Raw genomic sequence first — 24389 nt, forward strand, 5'->3', positions numbered from 1 at the left:
TCAAGGTATTGGAGTGGACATCACAAAGGCCTGACCTCAATCCTATAGACAATTTGTGGGCAGAACTGAAAAAGTGTGTGCGAACACGGAGGCCTACAAACCTGACTCAGTTACACCAGCTCTGTCAGGAGGAATGGGCCAAAATGCACCCAACTTATTCAAATCAATCAAATCAATCAATCAATCAAATTTATTTTTATATAGCCCTTCGTACATCAGCTGATATCTCAAAGTGCTGTACAGAAACCCAGCCTAAAACCCCAAACAGCAAGCAAAGCATGTGAAAGAAGCACGGTGGCTAGGAAAAACTCCCTAGGAAAAACTCCCTAGAAAGGCCAAAAACCTAGGAAGAAACCTAGAGAGGAACCAGGCTATGAGGGGTGGCCAGTCCTCTTCTGGCTGTGCAGGGTGGATATTATAACAGAACATGGTCAAGATGTTAAAATGTTCATAAATGACCAGCATGGTCAAATAATAATAATCATAGTAGTTGTCGAGGGTGCAACAAGCACGTCCGGTGAACAGGTCAGGGTTCCATAGCCGCAGGCAGAACAGTTGAAACTGGAGCAGCAGCACGGCCAGGTGGACTGGGGACAGCAAGGAGTCATCATACCAGGTAGTCCTGAGGCATGGTCCTAGGGCTCAGGTCCTCCGAGAGAAAGACAGAAAGAGAGAATTAGAGAGAGCATATTTAAATTCACACAGGACACCGGATAAGACAAGAGAAATACTCCAGATGTAACAGACTGACCCTAGCCCCCCGACACATAAACTACTGCAGCATAAATACTGGAGGCTGAGACAGGAGGGATCAGAAGACACTGTGGCCCCATCCGATGATACCCCCGGACAGGGCCAAACAGGCAGGATATAACCCCACCCACTTTGCCAAAGCACAGCCCCCACACCACTAGAGGGATGTCTCCAACCACCAACTTACCGTCCTAAGACAAGGCCGAGTATAGCCCACAACGATCTCCGCCATGGCACAACCCAACGGGGGGGCGCCAACCCAGACAGGAAGACCACGTCAGTGACTCAACCCACTCAAGTGACGCACCCCTCCCATGGACGGCATGGAAGAACACCAGTAAGCCAGTGACTCAGCCCCTGTAAAAGGGTTAGAGGCAGAGAATCCCAGTGGAAAGAGGGGAACCGGCAAGGCAGAGACAGCAAGGGCGGTTCGTTGCTCCAGCCTTTCCGTTCACCTTCACACTCCTGGGCCAGACTATACTTAATCATAGGACCTACTGAAGAGATAAGTCTTCAGTAAAGACTTAAAGGTTGAGACTGAGTCTGCGTCTATCACATGGGTAGGCAGACCATTCCATAAAAATGGAGCTCTATAGGAGAAAGCCCTACCTCCAGCAGTTTGCTTAGAAATTCTAGGGACAATTAGGAGGCCTGTGTCTTGTGACCGTAGCGTACGTGTAGGTATGTACGGCAGGACCAAATCGGAAAGATAGGTAGGAGCAAGCCCATGTAATGCTTTGTAGGTTAGCAGTAAAACCTTGAAATCAGCCCTTGCCTTAACAGGAAGCCAGTGTAGGGAGGCTAGCACTGGAGTAATATGATCAAATTTTTTGGTTCTAGTCAGGATTCTAGCAGCCGTATTTAGCACTAACTGAAGTTTATTTAGTGCTTTATCCGGGTAGCCGGAAAGTAGAGCATTGCAGTAGTCCAGCCTAGAAGTAACAAAAGCATGGATTAATTTTTCTGCGGAATTTTTGGACAGAAAGTTTCTGATTTTTGCAATGTTACGTAGATGGAAAAAAGCTGTCCTTGAAACAGTCTTGATATGTTCTTCAAAAGAGAGATCAGGGTCCAGAGTAACGCCGAGGTCCTTCACAGTTTTATTTGAGACGACTGTACAACCATCCAGATTAATTGTCAGATTCAACAGAAGATCTCTTTGTTTCTTGGGACCTAGAACAAGCATCTCTGTTTTGTCCGAGTTTAAAAGTAGAAAGTTTGCAGCCATCCACTTCTTTATGTCTGAAACACAGGCTTCTAGCGAGGGCAATTTTGGGGCTTCACCATGTTTCATTGAAATGTACAGCTGTGTGTCGTCCGCATAGCAGTGAAATTTAACATTATGTTTTCGAATGACATCCCCAAGAGGTAAAATATATAGTGAAAACAATAGTGGTCCTAAAACGGAACCTTGAGGAACACCGAAATTTACAACTGATTTGTCAGAGGACAAACTATTCACAGAGACAAACTGATATCTTTCCGACAGATAAGATCTAAACCAGGCCAGAACTTGTCCATGTAGACCAATTTGGGTTTCCAATCTCTCCAAAAGAATGTGGTGATCGATGGTATCAAAAGCGGCACTAAGATCTAGGAGCATGAGGACAGATGCAGAACCTCGGTCTGACGTCATTAAAAGGTCATTTACCACCTTCACAAGTGCAGTCTCAGTGCTATGATGGGGTCTAAAACCAGACTGAAGCGTTTCGTATACATTGTCTTCAGGAAGGCAGTGAGTTGCTGTGCAACAGCTTTTTCTAAAATTTTGGAGAGGAATGGAAGATTCGATATAGGCCGATTAGTTTTTATAATTTCTGGATCAAGATTCGGCTTTTTTAAGAGAGGCTTTATTACTGCCACTTTTAGTGAGTTTGGTACACATCCGGTGGATAGAGAGCCATTTATTATGTTCAACATAGGAGGGCCAAGCACAGGAAGCAGCTCTTTCAGTAGTTTAGTTGGAATAGGGTCCAGTATGCAGCTTGAGGGTTTGGAGGCCATGATTATTTTCATCATTGTGTCAAGAGATATAGTACTAAAACACTTTAGTATCTCCCTTGATCCTAGGTCCTGGCAGAGTTGTGTAGACTCAGGACAATGGAGCTTTGGAGGAATACCCTGATTTAAAGATGAGTCTGTAATTTGCTTTCTAATGATCATGATCTTTTCCTCAAAGAAGTTCATAAATGTATTACTGCTGAAGTGAAAGCCATCCTCCATTTGCGAAGGCTGCTTTTTAGTTAGCTTTGCGACAGTATCAAAAAGAAATTTCGGATTGTTCTTATTTTCCTCAATTAAGTTGGAAAAATAGGATGATCGAGCAGCAGTGAGGGCTCTTCGATACTGCACGGTACTGTCTTTCCAAGCTAGTCGGAAGACTTCCAGTTTGGTGTGGCGCCATTTCCGTTCCAATTTTCTGGAAGCTTGCTTCAGAGCTCGTGTATTTTCTGTATACCAGGGAGCTAGTTTCTTATGACAGATGTTTTTCATTTTTAGGGGTGCAACTGCATCTAGGGTATTGCGCAAGGTTAAATTTAGTTCCTCGGTTAGGTGGTTAACTGATTTTTGTCCTCTGACGTCCTTGGGTAGGCAGAGGCAGTCTGGAAGGGCATCAAGGAATCTTTGGGTTGTCTGAGAATTTATAGCACGACTTTTAATGCTCCTTGGTTGGGGTCTGAGCAGATTATTTGTTGCAATTGCAAACGTAATAAAATGGTGGTCCGATAGTCCAGGATTTTGAGGAAAAACATTAAGATCCACAACATTTATTCCATGGGACAAAACTAGGTCCAGAGTATGACTGTGGCAGTGAGTAGGTCCAGAGACATGTTGGACAAAACCCACTGAGTCGATGATGGCTCCGAAAACCTTTTGGAGTGGGTCTGTGGAGTTTTCCATGTGAATGTTGACGTCACCAAAAATTAGAATATTATCTGCTGTGACTACAAGATCCGATAGGAATTCAGGGAACTCAGTGAGGAACACTGCATATGGCCCAGGAGGCCTGTAAACAGTAGCTATAAAAAGTGATTGAGTAGCTACATAGATTTCATGACTAGAAGCTCAAAAGACGAAAACGTCATTGTTTTTTTTTGTGTAAATTGAAATTTGATATCGTAAATGTTAGCAACACCTCCGCCTTTGCGGGATGCACGGGGGATATGGTCACTAGTGTAACCAGGGGGTGAGGCCTCATTTAACACAGTAAATTCATCAGGCTTAAGCCATGTTTCAGTCAGGCCAATCACATCAAGATTATTATCAGTGATTAGTTCATTGACTATAACTGCCTTGGAAGTGAGGGATCTAACATTAAGTAACCCAATTTTGAGATGTGAGGTATCACAATCTCTTTCAACAATGGCAGGAATGGAGGAGGTCTTTATACTAGTGAGATTGCTAAAGCGAACACCGCCATTTTTAATTTTGCCCAACCTAGATCGAGGCACAGACACGGTCTCAATGGGGAAAGCTGAGCTGACTACACTGACTGTGCTAGTGGCAGACTCCACTAAGCTGGTAGGCTGGCTAACAGCCTGCTGCCTGGCCTGCACCCTATTTCATTGTGGAGCTAGAGGAGTTAGAGCCCTGTCTATGTTCGTAGATAAGATGAGAGCACCCCTCCAGCTAGGATGGAGTCTGTCACTCCTCAACAGGCCAGGCTTGGTCCTGTTTGTGGGTGAGTCCCAGAAAGAGGGCCAATGATCTACAAATTCTATCTTTTGGGAGGGGCAGAAAACAGTTTTCAACCAGCGATTGAGTTGAGACTCTGCTGTAGAGCTCATCACTCCCCCTAACTGGGAGGGGGCCAGAGACAATTAATCGATGCCGACACATCTTTCTAGCTGATTTACACGCTGAAGCTATGTTGCGCTTGGTGACCTCTGACTGTTTCATCCTAACATCGTTGGTGCCGACGTGGATAACAATATCTCTATACTCTCTACACTCGCCAGTTTTAGCTTTAGCCAGCACCGTCTTTAGATAAGCCTTAACGTCGGTAGCCCTGCCCCCTGGTAAACAGTGTATGATCGCTGGATGATTAGTTTTAAGTCTAATACTGCGGGTAATGGAGTCGCCAATGACTAGGGTTTTCAATTTGTCAGAGCTAATGGTGGGAGCCGTCGGCGTCTCAGACCCCACAACGGGAGGAGTAGAGACCAGAGAAGTCTCGGCCTCCGACTCCGACTCGCTTAATGGGGAGAACCGGTTGAAAGTTTCTGTCGGCTGAATAAGCGACACCGGTTGAGCATTCCTACAGCGTTTCCCTCCAGAAGCCATGAGAAAGTTGTCCGGCTGCGGGGACCGTGCGAGGGGGTTTATACTAACGTTACTATCTGTACTTACTGGTGGCACAGACGCTGTTTCATCCTTTCCTACACTGAAATTACCCTTGCCTAACGATCGCGTCTGAAGCTGGGCTTGCAGCACAGCTATCCTTGCCGTAAGGCGATCGTTCTCCTGTATATTATAAGTACAACGACTGCAATTAGAAGGCATCGTGTTAATGTTACTTAGCTTCGGCTGTTTGAAGTCCTGACGAACCATGTCCAGATAAAACCTCCGGGGTTTAAAAGTTGAGTGAGGGAAAAAGTAAAAATATACGGTAATGAAAAAGTAAAAAACCGTCAGGTAGCAAAGTAAGATCGGCAACTTATTGTGGGAAGCTTGTTGAAGGCTACCAAAAACGTTTGACCCAAGTTAAACAATTTAAAGGCAATGCTACCAAATACTAATTGAGTGTATGTAAACTTCTGACCTACTGGGAATATGATTAAAGAAATTAAAGCTGAAATAAATCATTCTCTACTAATTATTCTGACATTTCACATTCTTAAAATAAAGTGGTGATCCTAACTGACTTAAGACAAGGAATTTTTACCAGGATTAAATTTCAGGAATTGTGAAACTGAGTTTAAATGTATTTGGCTAAGGTGTATGTAAACTTCCGACTTCAACTGTAGTGACCGTTTCCTTTGTTCCCAGTGAGTTTCCTGCTCCTGCTTCCTGGTCTGAACCAGCATGGCGTCATAAGCAAGTATGCTGGCATGGCCAAGAGAGAGATCAACAAACTGCTGAAACAGAAGGAGAAGAAGAACGAGTAGAAAGAAAGGAGAAGAAGAGGGGATCTGTGAGATGAACGAGAGAGAAGAAAATGAGAGGAAGGAGAAGCCCGTAGATCAAACAATAAAAGAAAAGCTTCAACTAAGTACTTCTGTTCTTCCTCAGTCTGCTCAGACCAACTCTACACACGCCCTCTCCCCCCTTGACATCTGACCTGTCACCTAACCAACCAATCACCTGGCGGGATTTGTTTTTCAACAGGAAGTGTTTTTCCACCTATCCTCCCACGCATGCAGTCAGTCGCCATGTCGGTCAAGGCTTTAGTTCACGAGTAGACCACACTGAAACATTACAACGCACAGATATGAACCCCCCCCCCACATGGAGGTGGCCCCCAGCTGTGTCTGTCTCTAGATCCTATATGAAGGTGTTTAAGAAGCCAGTCACTTATTACTTTTGAAGTCCGAGGAAAGACTACTGAACAGAAACCTCTAGCAATATTATTATTATCCAACACCCCACACATATAATACCATCACAATATATAATACAACTCAATCTCCCAGTGAGGATGGTTAGTGTAATGGACATACTGATGGTAGGTAGTGTCAGTAATTAAATCTCCCAGTGAGGATGGTCAGTGTAATGGACATACTGATGGTAGGTAGTGTCAGTAATTAAATCTCCCAGTGAGGATGGTTAGTGTAATGGACATACTGATGGTAGGTAGTGTCAGTAATTAAATCTCCCAGTGAGGATGGTTAGTGTAATGGACATACTGATGGTAGGTAGTGTCAGTATTGTTTCAGGAGGCTGGGACACAGCTGTCGTTGTTGCTGCCATCGTTCCTTTACCTTTCAGATTCCTGCTTCTGTCTGTTTTTAAGATTGCACTGAAACCGTAGCTGGAACTGGAGTTTAGAGTAGAGAAGCAGACCTAGGTGACGTCCCACGTGGCACCCTATTCCCTATGTAGTGCACTACACCTATAGGCCCTGGTCAACAGTAGTGCATTATCTAGGGAGTAGGGTGCCATTTGGGACTCAAGCCTAGTCTGGTGACATTTGGAATATATAATTCTGGGTGTGTGTCTGAAGTGGCACCCTATTCCCTATGTAGTGCACTACCCCTATAGGCCCTGGTCAACAGTAGTGCACTATCTAGGGAATAGGGTGCTATTTAAGACGCCGCCCTGGTGTGAGCTGACACTGGTTCAGAGGCACAGACCTAGGATCAGCGTAACCTGCCCCCTACCCTGACCTTACTGTCTAGTCTAGGTGATCTTTATCCTACTAGTCCCACTGCTGCAAGAGTCCTTTATCTGTCCCTCCTCTATCCCTGTCTCACCACGGTCTAAACCCAGCTCACGTTCCCTATTAGTGGGTGAACAGTCCAACGCTTGATGAAATCTACTAATAACGCTGTTAGCTGGACCTGCTAGAGTCCTTTATCTGTCCCTCTCTCTCTCTCTCTCTCTCTGGTCAGGGGGCCTGTGATTGTAAATACGCCAATCCTCTTCCTGTCTTTATCTCTCTGTCTTGTCTGTTATATTCTTTACCTACTATCTCGCTGTTCCTCTCCTCTATTTCATCTGTTTGAGTTCTCTACAAACAATGAATAAAGTCTGATTTAAATGAACATGGATGGCGGCTCACTCATTGATCCTGCTTTGTAGTTTATCCCTCGGGTGTTGAATGTTGTTGAAGTTAGAGAAGGAGAGGGAGGGGTGTTGATGCTGTACATAGCACTGACTGGGTCCCCCCCCCAGGGCCAACCCTCCATGTTAAATGTCCTGTCAGACAGACGTGGTTAGATGTACGGTTCTACTCCTGCCACTGGACACACACTTTTCACACGCAAGCACACACACCCTTTCAGTCTCCTCTGCACACATTCTCTCACACAGTTCCCAGTAATGATTTATTTTATTAAGTGAAAAGCCCCCTCCAGTACAGCGTTTTAACCCAGATCTGCCAGTACAGTGATGTTCAGGGAGCAGGTTTATTAGTCCATCTGAAGTAGTGTTATTCCAGGGAGTTGTTCTGACTAGATGGAGAGTTAGTGGAGTGGTTTTGGTAGTATTTCAGTGTTTTGTCTTTGAGTGTTGTTGGACTGAACTGCACTCAGTTGGGTCAGAGTTGGTTTTGTGTGCGTGTGTGGTCGTGTGTGTGTGTGTGTGTGTGTGTACGTACAGTTGAATTGTGTGTGTTTAGTAGAGTCGGAGGGAACAGCAGTCCGTCTCCCAGCGTCTCGTTGCCCACAGGACTCTCTCTCCAGACTGTCTCCTGGCCTCACCTGGACCTGCTGGACTCCTGGCCTCACCTGAAACACACACAACATATGTACACACACAACATATGTACACACACAACATATGTACACACACACACACAACATATGTACACACACACAACGTATGTACACACAGCTGTGGTTAGTACAGGATACTGTGGGTTTACATGAGAAAATGTAAGCGGGAAAGAAAGTGTGTGTGTTACCTGTCAGTATATCATGTTGATGCCACAGTGTTGGTCTACCAGTGGGGTCGTGTGGTGAGGGAGAGGGGCTAGGACTCCTGTGCTCACTGCGATAGGTCGTCCAGTAGGGGGTGGGCTCCTTGGGATTGGTCACCTCTCTCATGGCCACGCCGTCGCGATTACGAGACCAATTACTCTGACCCAGCCTATGAAGAACATTGAACTGGAGAGAAAGATATAGGGGGAAAGGGGGGGAGAGATAGAGGTAGAAGGATAGAAGAGAGACCAGAGAGAGAGAGAGAGAGGGGGGGTAGAAGGATAGAGGAGGAAGGGCCAGAGAGAGAGAGAGAGAGGGGTAGAAGGATAGAGGAGGAAGGGCCAGAGAGAGAGAGAGAGAGAGAGAGAGGGGGGCCAGAGAGAGAGAGAGGGGGGGGGTAGAAGGATAGAGGAGGAAGGGCCAGAGAGAGAGAGAGAGAGAGAGGGGTAGAAGGATAGAGGAGGAAGGGCCAGAGAGAGAGAGAGAGAGAGGGGGGGCCAGAGAGAGAGAGAGAGGGGGGGGGTAGAAGGATAGAGGAGGAAGGGCCAGAGAGAGAGAGAGAGAGAGAGAGGGGTAGAAGGATAGAGGAGGAAGGGCCAGAGAGAGAGAGAGAGAGAGAGAGGGGGGCCAGAGAGAGAGAGAGAGAGAGAGGGGGGGGGTAGAAGGATAGAGGAGGAAGGGCCAGAGAGAGAGAGAGAGGGGTAGAAGGATAGAGGAGGAAGGGCCAGAGAGAGAGAGAGAGAGAGAGAGAGGGGTAGAAGGATAGAGGAGGAAGGGCCAGAGAGAGGGGGGGTAGAAGGATAGAGGAGAAGGGGCCAGAGAGAGAAAATAAGAATAGGGGTTTGGGGGGACAACGAGAGAGAACGGGGCGAAATAGAAAGATACAGGGAATATGAGAAAAAGATACAGGGGATGAGTAGAGGAAGAAATCGTTGGGAGAATGGAGAGGTGTGGGAAAGAGGGAGATGAATTGAGGTGTTCCATTCTATTCAGTTGTTCAGTGGTTTCCTTCCTCTGAGGCTACAGCACCCTCTAATGGTGACATTGAGTACTGAAGGCAGCTGCCTCTATGACCATGTACTGTGGAAGGCAGCTGCCTCTATGACCATTATAGTGACTACATGAACTTACGTGTTGCACTGAGACAACACAGAATGAAATAAAGCTCAACTGATGGTCCTTCATTCATCCATTCAGAATGACAGTTGGTCGTACCGGGATGATGGCTTTGGGGTTATGGATGTCTCTGCTGTGTGTCTGTGATTGGCTGCTGGATGTGTGACTCAGGTCCAGCTGACTGGTGTGCTGGGAGGGGTAGGCGGGATCTCGGGGAAAGAAGACCAGCGGTTGGCCGTCGGCCTCCCGCCCACAGTAACTCTGGAGAGAACCAGGAAGAGGATCTCAGGACACGTCATACCAAAGACACACACGTGTGTGGTTGTGGTACAGTTCTATAATACCATCTAGTGGTACAGTCCTGACCTGAGTGTGTGTGGTGTTGGTACAGTTCTATAATACCATCTAGTGGTACAGTCCTGACCTGAGTGTGTGGTTGTGGTACTGTTCTATAATACCATCTAGTGGTACAGTCCTGACCTGAGTGTGTGTGGTGTTGGTACAGTTCTATAATACCATCTAGTGGTACAGTCCTGAGTGTGTGTGGTGTTGGTACTGTTCTATAATACCATCTAGTGGTACAGTCCTGAGTGTGTGTGGTGTTGGTACAGTTCTATAATACCATCTAGTGGTACAGTCCTGACCTGAGTGTGTGTGGTAGTGTAGCTGGTCCCAGATCCCTGTGGGTCCCCTAGTGACAGGGTGCTCTGGTGCATCAGACGCCCATGCCTCGGCCCTGAAGACTGGGGCTTGCCTGGACCCCGCTGCCCAGCCGGGGCCTCTCGGATGTGGGTCATCCGGCTGCCCATGGGCACACTGTCCACCTTACTACCCTGGACGAAGCCTACTGTCACCACGGCTGTTTGCCAGTTCTCAGACATACTGCTGGCCAGTCCCCTGGAAAACAACATATCATTTTATCTATCAAGGATTAGTCCCAAATTGTACCCTATTCCCTATATAGTGCTCTACTTTTGACCAGAACCCAATGGCACCCTATTCCATGTATAGTGCACTACTTTTGACCAGGGTCCAGGCTACCTGGTTGTCTGTACAGTAACAGCCCAACATTTTCATGAATTCGATTGTTGTAATAAATCGCAATGCAATAAAGAATAATGTGATTATTATTTGTATTTTCTATTTGTAGCCTAAACACAGTCCCCACCATTGTTGACAAAAATAAAATCCTTCATTTTATTTTAAGATACACTGTTATAAGGAAATGATTTATTAAACCAAATGTTATCATGTGAAAAAATGTAATGGCATAGCTTCATACAGTAACTAATAAAGACGTTCTTCTCGGTAATGTTTTGTACTTACCCAAACTCCAGCCAAGAAGCACAAAAATCATTGTTGGAACTTCTGTTGTTATGGATACAAGTAAACAATTCTAGCAACAACATAGATATAGAATTAAAAGACAGGAGAGACCACTTTTAGCATTACGACATTTTAGTACCTGAGTGGCACTGGATTTTTTTTGTTTGTATTATTATTCTTTTTAGCTTGGAGTCAGTCATATTGAGACGCAGGTGACTCATTTAGAAACGTTGCATACCCACAAAATATTTCCCAAAACATCAGTGCGCCAGTTTTCACACAAAAGGCATTTATAAAAACTGAACTTGACGTGCTCATCCTCACGCGAACGTTAGACCATGCGTGTGCAGTGTCCAGTGGTTGAAGTAGGTCTATTGCTTTGCAAGAAGGCAAACGTAGCCTAGTAGTAGTAACCTTGCGTAAATGGAGAATATATAATGAAACTCTTATAACAAAAAACAGGTAGCTAAATAGAATAACAAGATGCAGTAATTTGCCCTCGCTACAGATGGCTATATCGGTCCGTTAATACAGGACTAGTAAAGGTCCAGTGTGCTACTTTTGTGAGAAATATATATATATATTTTTTTTAATTATTTTTTAATTATTTTTTTTATTTTATTATTATTATTATTATTACGATTTCTCGGGGTGCTTCAGCAACCCTACTTCCTGCGGCTATGCATCTGAATACTGAAGTAGACTAAATGTAATTTATAAACATAATACATACAGTGCATTCTGAAAGTATTCAGACCACTTGACATTTTCCAGATTTTGTTACATTACAGCCTTATTCTAAAATGGGTTAAATAAAAAATAAAAACATATCAATATACACACAATACCCCATAATGACATCACAATACCAAATAATGACATCACAATACCCCATAATGACATCACAATACCCAATAATGACATCACAATACCCCATAATGACATCACAATACCCCATAATGACAAAGTCAAAGCAAAAAAGAAATACCTTATTTACATAAGTATTCAGCCCCTTTGCTATTTGACTCGAAACTGAGCTCAGGTGCATCCTGTTTCCATTGATCATCCTTGAGATGTTTCTACAATTTGATTTGAGTCCACCTGTGGTAAATTCAATTGATTGGATATGATTTGGAAAGGTCCCACAGTTGTCAGAGCAAAAACCAAGCCATCAGGTCGAAGGAATTTCCCGTAGAGATCCGAGACAGAATTGTGTCAGGGCACAGATCTGGGGAAGGGCACTTAAACATTTCTGCAGTATTAAAGGTCCCCAAGAACACAGTGGCCTCCATCATTCTTAAATGGAAGAAGTTTGAAACCATCAAGACTCTTCCAAGAGCTGGCCGCCCAGCAAAACTGAACAATCATGGGAGAAGGGCCTTGGTCAGGGAGGTGACCAAGAACCCGATGGTCACTCTGACAGAGCTCCAGAGTTCCTCTGGGGAGAACCCTCTCTGCAGCACTCCACCAATCAGGCCTTTATGGTAGAGTGGCCAGACAGAAGCCACTCCTCAGTAAAAGGCACATGACAGCCCACTTGGAGTTTGCCAAAAGGCACCTAAAGACTCTCAGACCATGATAAACAAGATTCTCTGATCTGAAGAAACCAAGATTGAACTCTTTGGCCTGAATGCGAAGCATCACGTCTGGAGGAAACCTGGCAACATCCCTACGGTGAAGCATGGTGGTGGCAGCATCATGCTGTGGGGATGTTTTTCAGCAGCAGGGACTGGGAAACTAGTCAGGATCGAGGGAAAGATGAACGGAGCAAAGTACAGAGAGATCCTTGATGAAACCTGCTCCAGAGTGCTCAGGACCTCAGACTGGGGCGAAGGTTCACCTTCCAACAGGACAACGACCCTAAGCACACAGCCAAGACAACGCAGGAGTGGCTTCGGGACAAGTCTCTGAATGTCCTTGAGTGGCCCAGCCAGATGCCGGACTTGAACCCGATCAAACATCCATGGAGAGAAAAATAGCTGTGCAGCGATTCTCCCCATCCAACATGACAGAGCTTGAGAGGATCTATCTGCCGAGAAGAATGGGAGAAACTCCCCAAATACAGGTGTGCCAAGCTTGTAGTGTCATACCCAAGAAGACTCAAGGCTGTAATCACTGCCAAAGGTGCTTCAACAAAGTACTGAGTTAAGGGTCTTAAAATATTCTAAAACCTGTTTTTGATTTGTCATTATGGGGTATTGTGTGTAGATTAATTGACGTAACAAAATGTGCAAAAAGTCAAGGGGTCTGAATACTTTGCGAATGCACTGGATATCATAATCGCTGCATTACACATTTCTCACCTTTTCTGGCCATGATGAGTTCATATTCCCAAAGTAGCTATGCAACAAATAACCATGCGCATCGCTCATTTAATTGGGTCTATTAGAGAGGCTATTATAATGTCTAGGTTTTGCTCTAGTCTATGCATCCAACAGGCAGCTCAGTTTATTACATAGGGTACTGGGGGGTAACTTGCCCTCTCCTAAGATCAATGTCTAATTGCTGACACAAGAAAGCAATGTTTGGAAAAGAAATGGTATGTGGATGAAGGTTATGCGTAGGCGAATAAACTATAAAGGGAAATAAATATCTACAGTTTACACTTTTTTTGTTATTTCATGAAACTTTGTTTTTAGAAAAGGGGCAGTAGTTACCCCAGTAGAAGATTATCAATCAAATTTATTTATAAAGCCATTCTTACATCAGCTGATGTCACAAAGTGCTGTACAGAAATCCAGCCTAAAACCCCAAACGGCAAGCAATGCAGATGTAGAAGCACGGTGGCTAGGAAAAACTCCCTAGAAAGGCCAGAACCTAGGAAGAAACCTAGAGAGGAGAATAAAAGCTAAGTCTAGTTGTCTTACTTTTATTATTTAATAGGTCCTCATGAGAGCCAGTTTCATCATAGCGCTTGATGGTTTTTGCGACTGCACTTGAAGAAACTTTAAAAATTCTTGACATTTTCCATATTGACTCACCATGTCTTAAAGTAATGATGGACTGTCATTTCTCTTTGCTTATTTGAGCTGTTCTTGCCATAATATGGACTTGGTCTTTTACCAAATCGGGCTATCTTCTGTATACCACCCCTACCTTGTCACAACACAACAGATTGGTTCAAACACATTATGAAGGAAAGAAATTCCAGAAATTAACTTTTAACAAGGCACAACTGTTAATTTAAATGCATTCCAGGTGACTACCTCATGAAGCTGGTTGAGAGAATGTCAATAGTGTGCAAAGCTGTCATCAAGGCAAAGGTTGGCTCCTTTGAAGAATCTAAAATATATTTTGATTTGTTTAACACTTTTTTGGTTACTACATGATACCATATGTGTTATTTCATAGTTCTGATGTCTTCACTATTTTTCTACAATGTAGAAAATAGTAAAAATAAAGAAAAACCCTTGAATGAGTAGGTGTTTCCAAACTTTTGATTGGTACTGTATGTATAATTATTTAGTTTTTTGTTAAAGTATCAGTTTTTACGCCACCCAATAGGTGGCGGCAATATACCTTTTAGGATGTAGTCTGTAAACCTTAAAGAAGAAGAAGAAACCCATGGACGACAGTGTCAAGTTAAATGTTTCTTCAAAATGTCGAAACCACGGTTGTTGACTGTGTTTATAGCCAAGCGATTAATATCGGCAGCCGTTAACATATTTGGGATAGAGGAACGGTGGATAGCCCAGTACCAGGAGCCACTAGCAGCAGTGACTGTTGAGATAATGGCGGCGGTGGAAACGACGATTGAACAAGAGCTCTCTCGTTCAAAGGAGGAGATTGAACGTCTACGGAGGCTTCTTCTGGAGTTGGGAGCAGGTTCGTAGATAGGTCTTGAAAGAGAGCGAGAGGGGGTGGTTTACACGGGTAACAAATAACCACCAGAGGGGCAGCTAGTTTAGCCCATAGCATGGCTAGAATGCGCTGTTTTTAAGCAACGCTGGTGTATTTCTGGGGAGAACGAAGCCACCGCACGAACTTCAAGGCCGCCCGCGGTACTGCCGTTATTGTTAGCAGAAAACAAGATAACCCATTATAGTGAATAGGAAAATGCCAGTTTTCGTGTAAATAAACACATTTCGAAAACAATTATTGTACCAATAAATGCTTCCATTACTGCAGATGTACACAAGTTAAGGATTATTTAGTAGCTAATGGCAGCCTGCAGTACCCCGGTTGAACATCAGCTTGACACACTCAATGAGAGGGGCGCCACTGAGCTGCCTGCAACGTCACTTTCTGGAGTAGCTGAAACAGCGCGTGTTATTGCCGCGTTCAAGACACCTGGGAACTCGGTAATATCCGACTTCAGTGCGTTTACATCAACTGGGAACTCGGTAATATCCGACTTCAGTGCGTTTACAACAACTGGGAACTCGGTAATATCCGACTTCAGTGCGTTTACATCAACTGGGAACTCGGTAATATCCGACTTCAGTGCGTTCAAAACAACTGGGAACTCGGAAAAATACGAGTTCAAATCATGACGTCAGTGATCGGAAAGTCGGAGCTCTAGAAATGGATGACTGTTAAAATCGATTTTTCCCAATCTGAGCTCGTTTTTTCCCGAGTTGCCAGTTGTTTTGAACGCACTGAAGTCGGATATTACCGAGTTCCCAGTTTTAAACGAGGCATTAGTCTACATACATTTCCCACTTGAGAAGCCATCAGAACCGGCTTCAAATGTGCTATTGACTCTTCACATAGGAATGAATGGTGTCACGTGATGGATGGCTTTGTCTATTCAAATTGCCATTGGCGTATTTACGCTGGTGTTGCTTTGAATTGCCTTGCAAAAAACCTGAACAGTCCGTGGGAAGCCAGAAGTTAATTAAGTACAATTACATTTCCTGTGGCGGTGGACTTGGACTGTTGGTCATTATAACGGGGAATTTGAAATAAAATATCTAAAGGCATGTATTATTAAGCAGACTTTCCGTTAGCAGCTAAGCTAGAATAGATTCCCACCTGCAGTTCTGCTGTTGGAAATGGCTTGTTCTGAGTAGTCTAACTGAGGCACTGGGGCAAAATGTGTCTCGGAAAACGCCAAATTAATTTTCCAATTATCCAAAATCTTTAGTGACCTCAGAGTGTCAGGACACCTGCTTAACGTCCCATCTGAAAGACAGCACCCTACACAGGGCAATGTCCCCAATCACTGCCTTGGGATATTTTTTTAAACTAGAGGAAACAGTGCCTCCTACTGTCCCTCCAACACCACTTCCAGCTGGTCTCCCATCCAAAGACCAACCAGGACTGACCCTGCTTAGCTTGAGTGGTTAACCAGCAGTGGTATGCAGGGTGGTATGTTGCTGGCCAACCGCATATAAGAGTAATGTGATGTAGCCTAATGTAAGTAGCTAAGCCCTCTGGGATGTGATGTAGCCTAATGTAAGTAGCTAAGGTCTCTGGGATGTGATGTAGCCTAATGTAAGTAGCTAAGGTCTCTGGGATGTGATGTAGCCTAATGTAAGTAGCTAAGCCCTCTGGGATGTGATGTAGCCTAATGTAAGTAGCAAAGCCCTCTGGGATGTGATGTAGCCTAATGTAAGTAGCAAAGCCCTCTGGGATGTGATGTAGCCTAATGTAAGTAGCTAAGGTCTCTGGGATGTGATGTAGCCTAATGTAAGTAGCTAAGCCCTCTGGGATGTGATGTAGCCTAATGTAAATAGCTAAGCCCTCTGGGATGTGATGTAGCCTAATGTAAGTAGCTAAGCCCTCTGGGATGTGATGTAGCCTAATGTAAGTAGCTGTCTAGCTAAGCCCTCTGGGATGTGATGTAGCCTAATGTAAGTAGCTGTCTAGCTAAGCCCTCTGGGATGTGATGTAGCCTAATGTAAGTAGCTGTCTAGCTAAGCCCTCTGGGATGTGATGTAGCCTATTGTAAGTAGCTATCTAGCTAAGCCCTCTGGGATGTGATGTAGCCTATTGTAAGTAGCTATCTAGCTAAGCCCTCTGGGATGTGATGTAGCCTAATGTAAGTAGCTAAGCCCTCTGGGATGTGATGTAGCCTAATGTAAGTAGCTAAGGCCTCTGGGATGTGATGTAGCCTAATGTAAGTAGCTAAGGTCTCTGGGATGTGATGTAGCCTAATGTAAGTAGCTAAGCCCTCTGGGATGTGATGTAGCCTAATGTAAGTAGCTATCTAGCTAAGCCCTCTGGGATGTGATGTAGCCTAATGTAAATAGCTAAGCCCTCTGGGATGTGATGTAGCCTAATGAAAGTAGCTAAGCCCTCTGGGATGTGATGTAGCCTAATGTAAGTAGCTGTCTAGCTAAGCCCTCTGGGATGTGATGTAGCCTATTGTAAGTAGCTGTCTAGCTAAGCCCTCTGGGATGTGATGTAGCCTAATGTAAGTAGCTGTCTAGCTAAGCCCTCTGGGATGTGATGTAGCCTATTGTAAGTAGCTATCTAGCTAAGCCCTCTGGGATGTGATGTAGCCTATTGTAAGTAGCTATCTAGCTAAGCCCTCTGGGATGTGATGTAGCCTAATGTAAGTAGCTAAGGCCTCTGGGATGTGATGTAGCCTAATGTAAGTATCTAAGGCCTCTGGGATGTGATGTAGCCTAATGTAAGTAGCTAAGCCCTCTCATCCCTTGTCATTTCTCATTGTTGCCAAAGCAAAGAGCAGCCAGCCTCCTGGCTAGATTCACTACTATATGCTTTATGATATCCCTTCAGCCTCAGCAGAGCATAGACACATGAGTGTATTTGGATACATTTGAAATGTCTTTGTTTTTGTCTAACTGGCTAATTATTCCATCTCCTCTCCAGACCCCCAGCAGCTAACTGTCCCTGAAGAGGAGGTTCCCCCTGAGGAGCAGCACTGTGAGCAGGAGTGGAGCCCCAGTCTGGGGGAGCAGGACCCAGAGCCCACACAGATTAAAGAGGAACAGGAGGAACTCAGGACGAGTCAGGAGGAAGAGCAGCTTCACAGACTTGAGTCTGATTCCACAGATGTTGTAGAGTTCATATTTCTTGCTCCTCGCTGTGTGGAAAAGTACTCTGATCAGGACAGAGAGAGGTACACTCTACCCATCAACACAACTGAACAGATCCAAACAGAACCTAATGGAGAGGACTACAGAGTATCAGAACCAACCAGTGACTCTCTGTTCCTCTCTGCAGTAAATCCAGACTGTTCTGCAGCTCACAGTGAAATCATTGTAAGTGTGGATGAGGATGAGAGCGAGGAACCTGTGTTAAAGACCCTCAAATCAAGGAGGACACAGGCAGAGAAACGACAACGCTCTCAAGTCTTCACTGAGGCCAAGACAACCAGTGAGCTGAAAGAACCACTGAAGTCTGACACAAATAAGAAGCCATTCAAATGTCCTGTGTGCAGTAAACGCTATAGGACACTAGGCGGGTTAAAAACACATCAGAGAATTCACTCAACTAAAAATAATCATCACTGCAAGAAATGTGGCAAATCATTTAACTTGTTGCAGCAGTGGAAGAACCATATGCAGACTCACACAGAGGAGGAATCACCTACATGTCATGTGTGCAGTAAAAGTTTTAAACTACCAAACCATCTGCAAACTCATATGAGGTGCCACACCGTAGAGAAATCCAGTCAGTGTCCAACATGTGAAAAACACTTTAAATCAGCGAAAGACCTAGAGATTCACCAGAGAATTCACACTGGAGAGAAATCGTATCCGTGTCCGACATGTGAAAAATGCTTTACATTAGCAAAAGATCTAAAGAAACATCAGAGAATTCACATTGAAGATCAACTATACCAGTGTCCAACGTGTGCAAAATGCTTTAAGTCAAAGTACAATCTTAAACACCACAAGAAAATTCACACCGAAGAGAAATTGTATAGCTGCAATGATTGTGTCAAGTGCTACAGGACCAAGACAGGCTTAGAAGAGCATGTGAGGACTCACACAGGAGAGAAACCTTTTAAGTGTTCTGTGTGTGAAAAGTGCTTTACTTCAACAACCATTCTAAGACGCCATGAGAGAACTCACAGTGGAGAGAAACCACATGGATGCACACAATGCAACAAATGCTTCCCTGTCAAATCAGACCTGGTTAAACACATGAGAACTCACACAGGGGAGAAACCTTTTAGCTGTAAAGAATGTGACAAATGTTTCAGTCATAACATTAGCCTGAGACTGCACATGAGAACTCACACAGGGGTGAAACCATACAGCTGCAAAGAATGTGGCAAATGTTTTTCTGTTAACAGTAACCTGAGAATGCACATGAAAATTCACACAGGAGAGAAATCGTTTTGTTGCCAAGAATGTGGTAAATGTTTCCGTCATAAAATTAGCCTGAGACTGCATATGATGACTCACAGTGGTGGAGAGAATCTTCATGGATGTACTCAATGCAACAAACGTTTTCCCATCAAATCTCTCCTGGTTAAACACATGATAACGCACACAGGGGAGAAATCTAATAGCTGCAAAGAATGTAGCAAATGTTTCCTTCATAACATTAGCCTGAGACTGCACATGAGAATACACACAGGGGAGAAATCATATACCTGCAAAGCATGTGGCAAATGTTTCCAAAACATGATGGTTCTGACGAGGCATATGAGAACTCACACAGGAGAGAATCCATATAAATGTCCTCTTTGTGTCAGTTCCCTTATGTCATCAAATGAACTAAAACATATTAACTTGGGAGAGAAACCAGAGACCGACCAACCAGAGAATCCATCGTGCCTCTGCAGCGATTGTGGCAAATGCTTCCCAACTATGAAAACCCTGAGAGACCATATGAGGACCACACATGAAGAAAGAAGGCATCAGTGCTCTGTTTGTGGAGATGTTTTTATGTCATTGGGTTCTCTTAAAGTTCACCAGAGAATTCACACTGGAGAGAAACCCCACCAGTGTTCTGTTTGTGGGAAATATTTTGCATTGTAGTGATGGGAAGTTTGGCTCTTTTTACAGACTCTGATCTTTTGACTCGTTTAAATCAAAATAACTAATCTTTTGCCAAATTTCTTTCGAGTCAGTAATGCCCAGAGCATGCAGGACCCACTCCCGGTGAATGATGAAATGATTCTACAAGTCTCTCGTTCACTATAAGGGGCTTATTGGAGCTGTCATTTGTAAAAGTGGCTTTAAGCAATGTACATTTGTGATTGCCATACATACAAATTATATTATTTATTGATGCCTTGTAAAAGGAGGTCTAGGTACGGCCTGACTAGGAAGGAGGACTAGGTACGGCCTGACTAGGAAGGAGGACTAGGTACGGCCTGACCAGGAAGGAGGTCTAGGTACGGCCTGACTAGGAAGGAGGACTAGGTACGGCCTGACTAGGAAGGAGGACTAGGTACGGCCTGACTAGGTACGGCCTGACTAGGAAGGAGGTCTAGGTACGGCCTGACTAGGAAGGAGGACTAGGTACGGCCTGACTAGGAAGGAGGACTAGGTACGGCCTGACCAGGAAGGAGGTCTAGGTACGGCCTGACTAGGAAGGAGGACTAGGTACGGCCTGACTAGGAAGGAGGACTAGGTACGGCCTGACTAGGTACGGCCTGACTAGGAAGGAGGTCTAGGTACGGCCTGACTAGGAAGGAGGACTAGGTACGGCCTGACCAGGAAGGAGGACTAGGTACGGCCTGACTAGGAAGGAGGACTAGGTACGGCCTGACTAGGAAGGAGGACTAGGTACGGCCTGACTAGGTACGGCCTGACCAGGAAGGAGGACTAGGTACGGCCTGACTAGGAAGGAGGACTAGGTACGGCCTGACTAGGAAGGAGGACTAGGTACGGCCTGACCAGGAAGGAGGACTAGGTACGGCCTGACTAGGAAGGAGGACTAGGTACGGCCTGACTAGGAAGGAGGACTAGGTACGGCCTGACCAGGAAGGAGGACTAGGTACGGCCTGACTAGGAAGGAGGACTAGGTACGGCCTGACTAGGAAGGAGGACTAGGTACGGCCTGACTAGGAAGGAGGACTAGGTACGGCCTGACTAGGAAGGAGGACTAGGTACGGCCTGACTAGGTACGGCCTGACTAGGAAGGAGGTCTAGGTACGGCCTGACTAGGAAGGAGGACTAGGTACGGCCTGACTAGGAAGGAGGACTAGGTACGGCCTGACTAGGAAGGAGGACTAGGTACGGCCTGACTAGGTACGGCCTGACCAGGAAGGAGGACTAGGTACGGCCTGACTAGGAAGGAGGACTAGGTACGGCCTGACTAGGAAGGAGGACTAGGTACGGCCTGACCAGGAAGGAGGACTAGGTACGGCCTGACCAGGAAGGAGGACTAGGTACGGCCTGACCAGGAAGGAGGACTAGGTACGGCCTGACTAGGAAGGAGGACTAGGTACGGCCTGACCAGGAAGGAGGACTAGGTACGGCCTGACCAGGAAGGAGGACTAGGTACGGCCTGACCAGATTGACAAGGCATTCCGTCAAGAGTCGTTACAGAGGCTTGACTGCTGTGAGGGTAATATGCACAATATAATTCACACACTGCAGCACCCCCAAACGATTTGTGTTCCAGTTTGTTGAGCAGAGGCAGTGTATCATCATAACATTCAATTATTAATGAGTTAGGGGCGGCAGGTAGCCTAGTGGTTAGAGCGTTGGACTAGTAACCGAAAGATTGCAAGATCGAATCCCTGAGCTGACAAGATAAAAATCTGTCGTTCTGCCCCTGAACAAGGTAGTTAACCCGCTGTTCCCCGGTAGGCCGTCATTGAAAATAAGAATTTGTTCTTAACTGACTTGCCTTTTGTTAAATAAAGGTAAAAAATGATAATTGTATTAATTCTTGCACCATGCGTTCAGTTATCAGATCTAAACAGGTATTTTTGTTCACTGCGCTCTCTGCAGGCTTATATTTTCCCTGCCTGGCTATATGACAGACAGCTGTTGATCAGAGCACGTCTCTGGAGCCGCTGAGCCGGAGGAGGAGGAGCGTGTGTCAATCCTATAGTAGGACTCAATGCGGCCAGCAGGTCAAACGAACAACTAAAATGAACGAGTCACTCAGAAAAATGAGTCCGTAAAAACAGTCGTTCACAAAGAAAGAATTGTTTGCAACCTGACAACGCAATAGTGATGTGCAGTTTATCAGAAACCACCAGGGAGTTCACTCTGGAGAGAAACGTTGTCAGGTTATCAGAAACCACCAGGGAGTTCACTCTGGAGAGAAACGTTGTCAGGTTATCTGAAACCACCAGGGAGTTCACTCTGGAGAGAAACGTTGTCAGGTTATCAGAAACCACCAGGGAGTTCACTCTGGAGAGAAACGTTGTCAGGTTATCAGAAACCACCAGGGAGTTCACTCTGGAGAGAAACGTTGTCAGGTTATCAGAAACCACCAGGGAGTTCACTCTGGAGAGAAACGTTGTCAGGTTATCTGAAACCACCAGGGAGTTCACTCTGGAGAGAAACGTTGTCAGGTTATCAGAAACCACCAGGGAGTTCACTCTGGAGAGAAACGTTGTCAGGTTATCTGAAACCACCAGGGAGTTCACTCTGGAGAGAAACGTTGTCAGGTTATCTGAAACCACCAGGGAGTTCACTCTGGAGAGAAACGTTGTCAGGTTATCAGAAACCACCAGGGAGTTCACTCTGGAGAGAAACGTTGTCAGGTTATCTGAAACCACCAGGGAGTTCACTCTGGAGAGAAACGTTGTCAGGTCCTTCCGCTGCAACTGCTTTAAAAATTGACTGAACTTGTAGAACATGGTAGAAAGTCAGTTGTTTTCATAGAGAGCAGTCAGTCAGTGTCCTGGCACCAGGAGTCCCTGTTCATCTATGATAGAGGACAGTGTCCTGAGTGGTATTATATCTCAACCCTGTTCATCTATGATAGAAGACAGTGTCCTGAGTGGTATTATATCTCAACCCTGTTCATCTATGATAGAAGACAGTGTCCTGAGTGGTATTATATCTCAACCCTGTTCATCTATGATAGAAGACAGTGTCCTGAGTGGTATTATATCTCAACCCTGTTCATCTATGATAGAAGACAGTGTCCTGAGTGGTATTATATCTCAACCCTGTTCATCTATGATAGAAGACAGTGTCCTGAGTGGTATTATATCTCAACCCTGTTCATCTATGATAGAAGACAGTGTCCTGAGTGGTATTATATCTCAAAAGGACACTTTTGTTTTTGTTTTGTGAAGGTTCATTGTTCACTAACCATGTCTGATTTTAACATTGTTATTGAACGACTATTAATCTGTCTTTTCTGTTTGATCAAACCCATGAATAAACTGACAAAGGCACATTGTCGACAAGCAGACTGCACTTGACTTTTAAAGGCAATTCTTTTGTGATGTTTATGGAGATCGCATTCAAGTTAAATGTTGAGGATGTTGGCTAAGGTGAATTACGATCTGCAGTTCAAACAACAACAACGCGGAAACCCCGCCACTGTTTTGGTAAACAGCTGAGTGATGGGTCTGGAGAAATGTAACCACTCTGACATTAGACATGTTGAAATTCATAAACGGAGCTTTCAATGCTAGAACCATCCATGAGATCAGAATGGTAGTTTTAACCTCAGCCAAGATTCAAGACCATCAGGGATTTGGACAATGCAGTATTTTAAAGGTAATTTTCCAATTACTGACATATGTGGCATGTACAGTTAGTGCGGTCTCCGCAAACGAGAAAATATTGCCATTGAAAGGGGCGATCGGATTGAATCTAGTTCCACGATTTGAGGCTATACAGTGTTGGTTTGCTATACCGCGGTTGAAATTGAAAGGTAATTTCCGATGGAGCTGAAAGCATTTACCGGTGAATGCAGTCTCTACAAACACGGGAACATTGATTTTAACATTGCCTTCAAATTTCAAATGCGCTGTAGTGCGGATCTTAATTACAAATAATTGTACACTGCAAATTCACTGCAAGAAGCCCAAACAGATATAGTGTTTGACTAAAACATAATCATTTCAAACCTTGCTTACATTTGTACACAATCACGTCTCTCTATTATGCATGGGAATACTTGAACATATTTATTCAATTCAAATCACTTGGAGCTGATTTCCTGGTGTTCTTTTACAGTATTTTATGTCCAGCAATGAAAATTACACACTTTTTTTCTCAAACTTTTTTTGCAGCCGCCAGTTGGGGAACCCTGGTGTAGATGAAGGGGAGGAGACGGGTTAGAGAATGATGTTGAAGCCTTGAGACAATTGAGACATGGATTGTGTCTGTGTGCTATTCAGAGGGTGAATGGGCAAGACAACAGATTTAAGTGACTTTGAACAGGGTAGAGTAGTAGGTGTCAGGGGCAGCGGTTTGTGTCAAGAACTGCAACGCTGCTGGGTTTTTCACGCTCAACAGTTTCCTGTGTGTATCAAGAATGGTCCACCACCCAAAGGACATCCAGCCAACTGGACACAACTGTGGGAAGCATTGGAGTCAACATGGGCCAGCATCCCTGTGGAACGCTTTCAACACCTTGTAGAGTCCATGTCCTGATGAATTGAGGCTGTTCTGAGGGTAAAAGAGGGTGCAACTCAATATTAGGAAGGTGTTCCTAATGCTTTGTTCACTCAGTGTATATCAATTAAAAAAATATATAAAATGGATGTACCAATCGCAGATTGCCACTTTAAAATTAAAGTGCAATGTGCTTATGTTGTGAGTT

At 44.7% G+C, this 24389-nt stretch overlaps 2 protein-coding genes and 1 long non-coding RNA gene across 12 annotated transcripts in view; 2 read left to right on the forward strand and 1 right to left on the reverse strand.

The window, feature by feature from the left end:
* The window catches only part of arl6ip1 (ARL6 interacting reticulophagy regulator 1), a 65957-nt gene extending 59998 nt beyond the window's left edge, over positions 1 to 5959 (forward strand). Inside the window, exon 6 of the mRNA NM_001146645.2 lies at positions 5743 to 5959. Within this exon, the coding sequence (NP_001140117.1) occupies positions 5743 to 5861 (119 nt within the window). The 3' untranslated portion in view covers positions 5862 to 5959. The remainder of the gene's footprint in view (positions 1 to 5742) is intronic.
* LOC106601973 (uncharacterized) lies at positions 203 to 11125 on the reverse strand. Of its 2 annotated transcripts, XM_082972946.1 has the most exons (6): positions 10776 to 11124; positions 10094 to 10346; positions 9549 to 9710; positions 8318 to 8519; positions 8012 to 8141; positions 203 to 649 (listed from the first exon to the last, which is right to left on the reverse strand). In XM_082972946.1, the coding sequence occupies exons 1-5, from the start codon at positions 10856 to 10858 to the stop codon at positions 8029 to 8031; spliced, it is 813 nt and encodes a 270-aa protein (XP_082829072.1). In that variant the 5' UTR covers positions 10859 to 11124; the 3' UTR covers positions 203 to 649; positions 8012 to 8028. The 2 variants fall into 2 exon arrangements, with proteins under 2 accessions (XP_082829072.1, XP_014049890.2); XM_014194415.3 differs by lacking the exon at positions 203 to 649 and having other exon boundaries at positions 7994 to 8141; positions 10776 to 11125.
* A 3166-nt stretch (positions 11126 to 14291) lies between these two features.
* Positions 14292 to 23032, forward strand: LOC123741757 (uncharacterized). 9 transcript variants are annotated; one of them, XR_014391747.1, is made up of 3 exons: positions 14293 to 14600; positions 17556 to 20980; positions 21065 to 23032. It is a non-coding gene; the product is annotated as an uncharacterized LOC123741757 (long non-coding RNA). The 9 variants fall into 9 exon arrangements; XR_014391748.1 differs by having other exon boundaries at positions 17556 to 20881; positions 20925 to 23032; XR_014391741.1 differs by having other exon boundaries at positions 17556 to 20754; positions 20798 to 23032.
* Positions 23033 to 24389: the final 1357 nt, after the last annotated feature.

This window comes from Salmo salar, chromosome 03 (assembly GCF_965601325.2).
Source record: "Salmo salar chromosome 03, fSalSal1, whole genome shotgun sequence".
Classification (NCBI taxonomy): domain Eukaryota; kingdom Metazoa; phylum Chordata; class Actinopteri; order Salmoniformes; family Salmonidae; genus Salmo; species Salmo salar.

What these genes read in the sequence shown, in the direction of transcription:
- LOC106601973 (XM_082972946.1), bottom strand. Translation starts at nt 10,858, where the DNA reads ATGTTGTTGCTAGAATTGTTTACTTGTATCCATAACAACAGAAGTTCC. An exon ending in ACACTACCACACACACTCAG is followed by an intron (nt 9,711 to 10,093) that starts GTCAGGACTGTA and finishes GGTTCTCTCCAG; the next exon opens with AGTTACTGTGGGCGGGAGGC. An exon ending in TCAACATGATATACTGACAG is followed by an intron (nt 8,142 to 8,317) that starts GTAACACACACA and finishes TGTGTGTTTCAG; the next exon opens with GTGAGGCCAGGAGTCCAGCA.